Source organism: Neomonachus schauinslandi, chromosome 1, assembly GCF_002201575.2.
Source record: "Neomonachus schauinslandi chromosome 1, ASM220157v2, whole genome shotgun sequence".
NCBI lineage: Eukaryota > Metazoa > Chordata > Mammalia > Carnivora > Phocidae > Neomonachus > Neomonachus schauinslandi.
Window position 1 is genome coordinate 210,456,138 of NC_058403.1, and position 11,631 is coordinate 210,467,768.

Here is an 11,631-nt window from a genome sequence, read left to right on the forward strand (position 1 = left end):
ATGCAAAGCAAAACCACAGTGAGGTGGCACTCACACGTATTAGGATGGCTATTATCAAAGAATCAGACATCCAGTGTTGGCAAGGATGGGGAGCAACTGGGAGCCTCATGCACTGTTGGTGGGGATGTAAATGGGTGCGTGTGGTGTGGCAAACAGGATGACAGTTCCTCCAGAAATTGAAAATAGAGCTCTGGCAATCCCACTTCTGGGTTTCTACCCAAAAGAACCGGAAGCAGAGGCTCAAGGCAGGATTATTCACATTAACTAAAACATGGAAGCAATCCAGGTGTCCACTGACAAATGATGAATGGATGGGCAAAAATGTCACGTAGACACACAGTGGAATATTATTTGGCCTTAAAAAGGAAGGGCATTCTGACACCTCCTGCAACAAGGATGGACCTTGAAGACATTGTGCTCAGCGAGAGAAGCCAGACCCTGAAGGACACATCCTGCAGGACCCCGCTCCCAGGAGGTCTCCAGAGGAGTCCCGTCCATAGAGAAAGAAGGTAGATGGTGGGAGCCAGGGCTGGGGCAGGCGGTGGGGAGTCAGCCCTTTGGATGCTATTAAAGAAAGTGATGGAGAGAAGAGAAAGAATAGAGACCAGACTGAATTATGCTACGAGGAGCCCTTATGGTTCCTCAGTACGTTAAAACATGGAGTTTCCAGATGACCCAGCAATTCTACTCCTAGGTTAGGTTACCCCAAGAGAACTGAAAACCTACGTCCACATACAAACTCATGCAGGAATGTGCACACAAGCACTACTGCACAATGGCTAAAAGGATGAAACGAGCCAAGTGTCCAGCAGCTAATGAATGGACAAAAGTGGTTCATCCATACAGTGGAATATCATTCAGCCTTAAAAAGGAGCGAGCCGCTGACACACGCTAAAATGGGGAGGAAGCTCAAAAACACAACGCTCAGGGAGAGAAGCCAGACACAAAAAAGCCACAAAGTGTGTGATTCCACGTGTGTGAAACGTCCAGAACAGGCATGTCCAGAGAGACAGGAAGTGGGTGTGTGGTTGTCAGGGGCTGGGGAGGGGGTGGGGAGTGACTGCTGATGGGGACAGTCTTTCTTCTTGAGGTGACGGAATGTTCCGGAACTAGATAGTGGTGATGGTTGCACAACATTGGGAATGTACCAAATGCCACTGAATTGTACACTTTAAAATGGTTAAAATGGTCAGTTTTATGTGACTTTTATGCTCCCCTCCCCCTACCCCAAGAAGGAGAAAGAGGCATGAAATGTGAGAGAGAAAAGAAGTGATGCGGAAAGTCAGGAGGGGGATAGAGGACCGGGCAGCAAAGCAAGAGCCAGCTCATGGGTGAATTTTGGAGGGAGCGAGAGGGAGGGAGCAAAAGCAGGGAGGGCTATGTGGCAATTTGGCTGCGGGCAGTAAGTTCTGCAAGGAATGGACGGAGGCAGCTGGGTGTTTGGTTTGGATGTGACAGCATGACATGGCCCCCAGGCTGGTCAGAGCAGGTTTCTGGGGCTTGTTACTACAGTCCCTGACAGAAGCCCTGGGACTTGGCTCCACCTGGGTTAGGTACATTCTTTACCCGCACCCCCCACACCACCAAGCATCATTCATTCTGTATCGCCAGGTCACCTTGTTGTCGGGGGTCAAATCCCAACACTGTAACGAGAAGTCAGACAGAGGCCAAACCAAGGTGTGGCTCTCCTGCTGTGCTTCCCTGTCCCTCCCAGGGGGCTGCCAGCCCCTCTCCAGCCAGGGCTCAGCAAGCACCTGGCAGACACCACAATGGCTGGGCAAGGTTCCCTCTCATGGGGTCCACAGTCTTTCGCCAAAACTAATATAAGTGAAGTAAAAGAATAACAAATTGCAAGATGGTGATCTACCAACCCTTGTGGCTCTTGACTGAGATTTTGACTCCCAGTGAACATCCAGTGGATGATGTCTGGGGACATTTGTGGTGTCAGGATGGGGAGAGGGGAGGGGCGCTCCTGGCAGGAGGTGGGAGGGGCCAGGGATGCTGCCCCAAATCCCCACAGTGCCCAGGGTGGCCCCCCGCACAGAGAATGACCTGGCCCTAAATGTCAGCAGTGCTAGGGTTGAAAAACCTGGAACTGACCCCTTTTCTTTTTCCTTTTCTCTTCTGTTCTTTTCTTTAGTTTAAAAAAATTTTTTTTAAGATTTTATTTAGGAGAGAGAGAGAGCAGGAGGGTGGGGAGGAGCAGAGGGAGAAGTAGACTCCATGCTGAGCAGGGAACCCAACACAGGGCCTGATCCCACCTCCTGAGATCATGACCCGAGCCAAAATCAAGAGTCGGATACCCAACTGTCTGAACCACCGAGGCGCCGCAAACCGACACCTTTCTCATCACAATGGGTACCAACCATCCTTCTTTTCTAAAGAATGGCATCTCCCTTGTCTTCATTCTTGACCTCATCCCCTTGCCTCCTACGTGAGGGTTCTCTTCTTTCTCTCTCTTCATACAGCTTACCTTCTCTCTGTTCCCTGTCCCTAATGGGCAGTAGGTGGGACTGAATATTCCCATCACTCAGCCTTGTCACCAAGCACGTATGTGCATTCTTGGCTCTTCTCAATCCTCCCTGACATCCACTCCAATGCAATTCCCATTGATGTCCCTCATTTGCTCCAATCATGTCAGAGCAGGCTTTCGTGGTTTGTAACTACAATCCCCGACAGAAACACTAGGTTCCCACCGTACAAACAATTTTCATTTGAATTTTAAAGGACAAGGTAGTGTCTAGGGGCTGACATCCAAGGAGCAGCTTTGTTTGTATTTCCAAAATTAAAAAACCTGTGCTTGGATGTTGGCAGATTGCAACAAAATTAAAAAAAATACAAAACAGGGGTGCCTGGGTGGCTCAGTTGTTAAGCGTCTGCCTTCGGCTCGGGTCATGATCCCAGGGTCCTGGGATCGAGCCCCGCATTGGGCTCCCTGCTCCGCGGGAAGCCTGCTTCTCCCTCTCCCCCTCCCCCTGCTTGTGCTCCCTTTCTCGCTGTGTCTCTCTCTGTCAAATAAATAAATAAAATCTTTTAAAAAAAAATACAAAACATGTATACCTATAGGTGTGTTCCAGGAATTGGCTTCATAATCATAAATATAGATTTTTTGATTCACTACTAACAGCAATACTGAGTCAGCGATATGTGCCGATGTTACTTCTGGTGTGCCAACCTAAAAATAACGACACAGGATATCAGGAAGTGCATCCTTCTGGACGATTAGGAAAGTAAGATGTCTAGATGCACATTTAAGAAACATGTATGCTATCAAGAGTTGTTTGGTTCCCAGGTGTTGGGAACTGAATATTCTGGGCGCAGCTGGGACCGAAACTGGGAGCTTGGAATTGGTGTTTGGTGCCCTTGGATACCTCCTTCCTCCTTATCTATCTCCTTCTTCCTTATCAAAACTTTCCGTGAAGATAAAGCCTAAAGTGTAAATTATGAACGATGAACATAAATGATAAATGTGTTGCTTATAAGAGAAACATTGGCATTTTAATAGATGGCAAAGCCTTCTTTAGTGTAGGACCCAGTGGTAGAATTTCTCAAGATAGTTACTGAGAGGGCAAAGGTTTTTCTGTTTTGGTTTAGGACAATTTAGGGAGGCCCTGAAATTAGTGCATATAATCTATCTATTCATAACACACAAACAGTTATAAGGAGCACTTCCAACAATTCTGCTTCAGAAGAAAAAACAAACAGCCTATCTCAGTAATAAGGGCAGAATAGAATCAACCCTTCTTCTGGCTTAGACATTATTCTCAATATCTTTAAGAGGTACATTGTAATACAAGCCCCCAAACTAACAAAAACAGACTAGTGCGATATTTCCAAACTGTATCTTCCCCCTGAGTGTTACTTATGTTGAGAATCCTTCAGATGGTTCAGTAAAATGACTACCTTCATTGACGCAGGGATGGAAAGTGGAAGGAGACTACTTTTGAAATTATCTCTCGTGAAAAAAAATTTGCCTTCTGAAATAGACAATAAAAGAGTTAAATTAGGAAAAGTTCACACAAGAAAAGAAAAAAAGATAATGCCAGACACTCTAAAATGTTCTACTCAAACAAAATTCCTTTTTTAACGAATTTTATTTTACAGAGAGAGAGGGTGTGTGCGAGCCGGGGGCAGGGGCAGAGAGAGAGAGAGAATCCCAAATAGACTTCCCACTGAGCACAGAGCCAGACATGGGGCTTGATCTTATGACCCCGAGATCACAACCTGAGGTGAAATCAAGAATCAGACGCCCAGCTGACTGAGTCACCCAGGTGTCCCCCCCTTTTAAAAACAAGGTTTAGGTTTAGGTTTTTATCTATCTCTCTATCTTTGCATGAGTAAACCTCTACAGACTGGGTATTTGGCTTCTTGAAATAACATTTTAGAAGTGTGACCATGTCAAATATAAAATTATATAAAATGTACATTAAGCAACAGCTTGTCTTACTCAGAATGAACTTCAGCTTTGTCATTTATATGGTTCTAATCCCAGTAAAGTAAAAGGTTTCAGACCAGGAATGTGTATGCATGAAAGAAACAATGTGTTTCCTCCGGCAGGAAACTTTTAAGAAGTGAAAGGCCATCCATGAACATGGTATATTGCTTCCTTATCCAGATCTTTTTTCTTCTGCCTCCTCCAGAAGAGTTTGATGGTTTTAGACAGAAAGGAATTGCTGAATTAATTCTTACATGTTTTAAAGTTTTGTTGTTATTAAGAATGATGTTTTTCATAACTGCCTTTTCTGAGTGTTCATGGCTAGTTTACAAGAGAGGAGTTGATGTTTTCAATGTCTGTGTTGTATTTGGCCCTCTTGCTGCACTCAGTTATTACTATAGTAGCTGATACTCAGATTGGCAAATGTCTCTTTCTTTCCAATGAGTTTTACATTTCATGTCTTTCTCTTGTCATATTGCATTGGCTGGGACCTCTAATAAAAAGTTGAATGAGAGTGATACAATTCTCTGTTTTTACCTTTATATTGTCTCTTTTACAGGATTAAATACTTTCAGCAAGTATTCAGTTGACATCAAAACCAATAAAACATTGGAGGAGAAAGGAACACTGAAGCATAAACTACAGAATATTATTTTAGTTGTTTACTTATTTTGGGGTTTCTCTCTCTCTCTCTCTCTCTTTTTTTAAGTAGGCACCATGCCCAGCATGGAGCCCAATGTGGGACTTGAACTCATAACCTCTGAGATCAAAACCTGAGCTGAAATCGAGAGTCAGATGCTTAATGGACTGAGCCAGTCAGGCATCCTTGGGTTTTGTTTCTGTTTTAGACTCTGTCATTGAGGTGAGTTTTCTTTTCTTTTCTCTTCTTTTCTTTTTAAAGAGAGAGAGTGAGCGAACACATGTGCATATAAGCGGGGGGTAGGGGGGTGGGGGTTGGTGGGTAGGAGGGGCAAAGGGAGAGGAAGAGAGAGAATCCCAAGCAGGCTCCAATGCAGGGCTTCACCTCATGACCCTGATATATGACCTGAGCCAAAATCAAGAGTCAGGTGCTTAACCAACTAAGCCACCCAGGCGCCCCTGAGGTGAGTATTCTAAACAAAAGTTTTCTTTCTTTTTTTTTTTTTTTTTGTTTAAAGATTTTATTTATTTATTTGAGAGAGAGAGAATGAGAGAGAGCGAGCACATGAGAGGGGAGAGGGTCAGAGGGAGAAGCAGACTCCCTGCCGAGCAGGGAGCCCGATGCAGGACTCGATCCAGGGACTCCAGGATCATGACCTGAGCCGAAGGCAGTCGCTTAACCAACTGAGCCACCCAGGCGCCCCCTAAACAAAAGTTTTCTGAACTACTATAAGGTTTTCACGTTTTTTTTTTTTTTTTTTTTTTTTTTTTAACAAACTCTATTCATTCATGCATTTGGCACACATTTATTGGATACTAGGCTCTGGGGACATAAAGATGACCAAACATTGTTTCTACCTACCTTCTTTAGTTCACTAGAGAAAAAAATACAAAGAAACAAGTTTGGGGTTGAAATAAATATACAGTGGCTCACTTTTTCAGGAACCCCAGCTATTAGAAACCTAGTTAAGAATCCAGAAGTAACAACAAACTTAAGAACATGCAAAATCAACACTACTGTTCACAGGCTAAAGGTCAAATACCTTATGAATATGCTTTCCTTCAAATTTTACGTGATCTGGTTTTAGACACAACTTGAAAACAGTAAATTAGAGGGGCACCTGGGTGACTCAGTTGGTTAAGCACCTGACTCTTGGTTTCGACTCAGGTTAGGATCTCAGAGTCGTGAGATCGAGCCCTGAGTTTGGCTCTGTGCTTCTCTCTCAAATAAATAAATAAAATCTTTTTTAAAAAAGTTTGAAACAGTAAATTAGAAAGTAGGGGACTCTCATGCCAGTCTTGCAAAAGACTGGCATGTGGACAACAAAATATGATGTCTGTAAACAAGGGAAAGAAACCAGGAAACATGTTTAAATTAGATATATCATGATGGTATAGCACAAGGTAACAGCCAGCTCCAAAGGCAGTGGCTGTTGGCATCAGCCAGGCCGACGCTCCTACTCAGAAAACTTGACTGGCTACCTATATCCTAAAGGATCAAGGGCAAGACTTCTTAACTGGCCTACAGGGTGGTCCATGATCTGAGCTCTACCTGTCTCCCTACCCTAGGGCTTCTTGCCCTCAGCACTACTGACCTTCCCTACACAGTCACCCTGATGGACTGAAATCCTACCTGGGCTTCAACTAGTCCCTGATGCCCCTTCCTCCATGCAGCCTTCCTTGATTGGCCCCAAGACCTCTCCTCCTCTGAGCCACTAGTTTCCATGTACTACTCTCCTAATCCTATCTCCCTCCAATGCTGCTTCCCTGGTCTCCCGCTGGACCACAGCTTCAGCCCCTCACTTGTGTCCTTCTGCTGTCTCACCTCTCTGCTTCCTGTTTAGCACCCAACAATCAATGGTCCTTTAAAAGAGAAGTCAGATTGTGTCACTCCCCTGCTTAATCTCTGGTGGCTTTCCACTGAAATCCAAATTTGTCACCGCATCTTACAAAGCCCCGTGTGATCTGATACTGTTGACATCTCCCTTCACTCCTTCCCCTCACTCATTGTCCTTGAGCTGTTCCCCCAAAAATCAAGCAAGGTCCTGCCTCAGGGCCTTTGCACATGCTGTCCCTGCCACCTGGAATGCTCTTCCCCCTGACTGCAAGAGGAAAGGACGCTCTAGGGAGAGGTTCCAGGTGGGACAAAGGTCTCAGGAAGCATACGCACCAGCAACATAAACAAATTATAATTTTAGTTTAACTGCCAAGAAATGGCATCATTGTGTCGGAGAATGTGTGTTGAACATTTTGACAGATTCTGCCAAACTGTCCAAACCCACTTAGCCTCATCCACGTTTGCCCTCATCCTTGCCAACACTACAGGCAAAAAGTGACATTTTCATCATTGTATTAAGCATTAGAATGTCTCGTTGCCAGAAGCTGTTGGAATCAGACCCTCTCTGACTGCAATGTGTTCTGGGCATCAGGGTATCATTTAAGCATGTTATGCTCTAAGCTAGGGGGCTGGCAAACTTCCTCTGTAAGGACAGAGAGGAAATATTTTAGGGGCCACATGGCCTCTGTCTTGACCACTCAACTCTGCTCTTGTAGCACAAAAGCCCCCACAGATAGTAAAACTACTACGGACATAGAAATCTGAATTTCACATCATTTCACATGTCATAAAATATGGTTCTACTTCTGATTTTTTTCAATCATATAAAAACGTAAAGACTATTCTTAACTCACCAGCCATACGAAATCAGGTGGCGGGGCTGATGGGAGGCCTGGAAGGCCATCGTTTGTGACTCCTGCTCTAAAGCAGATGTGATGAGGGAAACATTCTGCCCCTGAGCTGTCCGACATGCTTGCCATCACTCCACTGAGTGCTTGAAATGTGCTTAGTTTGCGTGGATTCTGCACTGTATTTAATTTAAATTTAAATTTTTAATTTTTTGAATGGCAGTAACACACACACAATATGTGTATTTCATGATTTGTGATAAAATATACATAAAATACGCCATTATAATCATTTTTAACGTCCAGTTCAGTGGCATGAAGCACACTCACCCTGTCCTGCAGCCACCCCCACCCTCTGTCTCCAGAACTTTCCATCTCCCCAAACTGAGACTCTGTCCCCGTGAAGCACAGACTCCCCACCCCCTGCCCCAGCCCCGGCTCCCACCATCTCCTGTCTGTGTGGACGGGACTCCTCTGGGGACCTCCAGGAGTGGGGTTGCGGGATGTGTCCTTCTGGGTCTTGCTTATTTCATTAAGCCTAACATCCTCCAGGTTCATTCACATTGTAGCAGGGGCCAGAATGTCCTGGCTTCTGCAGAGAGTGACATAAGCCTTGGACCTCTGTGTCCCTGCTTTCTCTCCCATCTGTCCCACTGCCTCGTCGGTTGCTTCCCCACTCACATGCTCTGACTTCTCTGTGACGTCCCTCCCTCCTCCTTGGCTCCTGCCTTCCTTAGCTTCTTTGTCTCCTATGTTCCAATTTCTCTTTCTCTTCTCCCACCTGCTCCGTAAAATCAAGATTCACCAGAACCTCTGGCCGATGAACATGGGTGACTGCCCACGGCCAGAACTACCACTGACATGTAGATGACCTTCTGTTCCCATCTCTGGCCTCATGTGTCCTCGATGTCTCACAAGCAGCAAGCCATCCCATACTGCCAACTCTCTCCCCCACCCCGTTCCTTACACCAGAAACTTGAGGGCCACCTTAAACTGCTTGCTCACCTCCATTCTCCACACCCCAGGAGAACTGATAAGTCCTGCTGAGTCCCCTCCTGCTCCTCTATTATAGCCTTGCTTTCTGTTTAGGCTTTAGCATGTTGTTGTTTTGGGTTTTCTTTTTGGGGGGGGGTTGGGCTCTTGAAATCCTTCTGAACACAAATTGTGTAGCCCCCAATCCTCCATCGCCCTGAGGATAAGGAGTAAACATTTCAGTATGGTGTACACATCTGGTTTTCTAACCTTGCACCCTGATGACCCCAAGTGCACGCTGGGCAGAGTGTTCCCATTTCTTTGAATATGCCCCCCTCTGTGATGATTAATTATATCCAGGATCTGTGACAGGTGGTACCATACCATACTGTAATTCTTTTATTTGCTGGTTTCTTCATTTCTCTTCCTCTGACTCCCACCCCGACTATGAACTCCCTACAGGCCAGCACCCAGCAACACAGGACAGAGCCATTTTCCTTAATGTTTGTTGAATGGATGAATTGGGCAAATCTAATGTGTCAATAAAAAGGAAGGTTAACAGGGGTGCCTGGGTGGCTCAGTTGTTAAGCGTCTGCCTTTGGCTCAGGTCATGATCCCAGAGTCCTGGGATCGAGCCCTGCATCAGGCTCCCTGCTCAGTGGGAAGCTTGCTTCTCCTTCTCACACTCCCCCTGCTTGTGTTCCCTCTCTTGCTGTGTCTCTGTCAAATAAATGGATAAAATCTTTTAAAAAAAGGAAAAAAGGAAGGTAACAGTATATAAAATGGTCACTTACCCTAGATACAGGGCTATGTTTTTCTTGCAAGGATGTTTAATCAAGTGTGCTCTCGTAGATGAAAAATACAGTTGGTCCTAGAGAGATAATCAAATCTTAATAATAATGAACAGCTGAGAAAAACAATTTCCTGATGTATAACATTGAAACTGTAAAGGTGAAGTTGAGGTAGGTGCATAATAGGAATGTAATGTAATTTTCCTGTTTTCCTAGTACACTCTGGTGACATCAGATGTCATGGGGGGCAGGGGAGGGAAGAAGCTGGGTGAAGGGTACCTGAGACATCACTGTGCTATACTTGCAAATTGCTGCGTATTTACAATTACGTCAAAATAAAAAATTTTCACAGGATAATTACTGATATCACATTGCATTCCTTGTACATGTTATTGCTAATTTACAGATCATGAGTTATTTGAAAGAGACACCAGAGGATGAGGAATTGTAATGGTAACATGTTAGGGACCAGGCGCTTGGAGAGGGTTTAGAAATGCAGACATCACTTCTGAAATAATGCCATGTCAACAGGAAACACATTTTTTAACAGGTGAAATATTTCTTCCTGCATTGTAGGCACACATGGGGTGAAAAAAAGTCCCTTCTTGCAGGATGTCATGCAAGCAAAGTAAGGGTCTGCTTCTTGTTACAATGTAGCAAATGAACACTGAAAAGGGGGATCTGAGTTCTACACCCACTTCCATCTCCTGGCTTTCATGTCGTTTGATCGCTTTCAACTAGTTTTTTTAGTGAAATGGGAAAGGTTAAGCCCTACTTCAAAGTACAATGGTAGGGATTAGATAATGTTCTATGCCTGACACATCACTGGCGCCCGAGAAATACTAGCAAGTGTTAGTTCTGAAAGTGAAGAATGAGAGAGAGGGAAGTATGGAGCCACATACCCCTTGAATTTGCTGACTGATATGAAACACCTTTCCTGTCCTCACTGTGTGATTACTAGAGGTAAGTGACAAGAGAGACCATCTGTCATTTTTACTGAATATTCAGCATGACTCCTACCAGGGTATCTCTGGGTTAACCCTCAAATACCCGTTCCTGATGCTTTAGGGTTACGGGTTTTCTCTCTCTCTCTCTTTGGCTGTGGCCAGGGGCGGGGAGATGGAGGGTATTGGTGGCTGGAGAATGTTGGTACAGTTTATAGCTTATAGCAGAGGTTTTCCAGCTTGACATACACCAGAAGCACCTGGAGACTTGATAAAGGATAGATTGCTGGGCCCCACCTCCAAGTCTCTGATTCAGTAGATCCAGGGATTGCAAGCCTAACAAATTCCAAGGGGATGCTTCTGTGGTCCAGGACCACACTTGGAGAACCAGTGTGAGGAAATGGGAGAATTGGGTATCACCAATCTTTCTAAACGTTGGGACAAATCCCATCTGTAAATCTTACTGGAAAACTCTACTTTTTGCTTACTAGCTATGTGTCTTTAGGTCAGTGAGTCTTTAATTTTGCTGGGTCTGTTTTCACATGTATAAAATAAGTTTAAGGACTCACTGCTCCATGACAACTGTTGTAAAGATCAAGTTAGGCCATGCGCCAGGAGCGCACATTTACTATTTCATGGGCAAACAGGGCCCTGCTAAATATGACAGCTTACTCCAGGCAGGAGTTCCCTGAGGACAGGAACTGGGCGTTAGCATTTATCTGTCTAACCCCCGTGGCACTCTCCATACAGTATTCACTAATATAATATTTACTGAAATCTAAAAATGTTCTGGGTAACGAGTGAGATAAATACTCCACACCTTCATGGAGCTAATATTCTAGTGACAACAACAGACAAAAAATTTATCAAAACAATAACAGAAATTAGTGATTGATAGGAAAAAGCCATTGCGGGGTGGGGGGGAAGTGCTTTAAATAAGGAGGTGTGCTTTTTAAGTCGGGATCAGAATGCCTTAAACCAGGATCAGGAACCAGCCATGGAGAAATCTGGAAGCAAAGTGTGCCAGGCAGAGGGAGTGGCAAGCGCCATCTCCCCTGTCCCCAAGGCTGGCTATGGCCAGAGTTCGGCTTGTTCAAGGGATGGTGTGACTGGAGCATTGATTCAGGGGTAGGCAGGGGCCAGATCGGTGGTTCTCAAATTTCCA

The 11,631-nt window shown here is 44.9% G+C and overlaps 1 protein-coding gene across 1 annotated transcript in view; it reads right to left on the minus strand.

The window, feature by feature from the left end:
• CATSPERD (cation channel sperm associated auxiliary subunit delta) overlaps positions 1 to 11,043 on the minus strand; it is a 46,255-nt gene extending 35,212 nt beyond the window's left edge. The window contains exons 1-6 of the mRNA XM_044913123.1: positions 11,036 to 11,043; positions 10,425 to 10,479; positions 9,526 to 9,602; positions 6,900 to 6,937; positions 3,904 to 3,977; positions 3,061 to 3,175 (exon numbers count right to left, since the gene is read on the minus strand). Of these exons, the coding sequence (XP_044769058.1) occupies positions 3,061 to 3,175; positions 3,904 to 3,977; positions 6,900 to 6,937; positions 9,526 to 9,602; positions 10,425 to 10,479; positions 11,036 to 11,043 (367 nt within the window). The remainder of the gene's footprint in view (positions 1 to 3,060; positions 3,176 to 3,903; positions 3,978 to 6,899; positions 6,938 to 9,525; positions 9,603 to 10,424; positions 10,480 to 11,035) is intronic.
• Between the last annotated feature and the right edge of the window lie 588 nt (positions 11,044 to 11,631).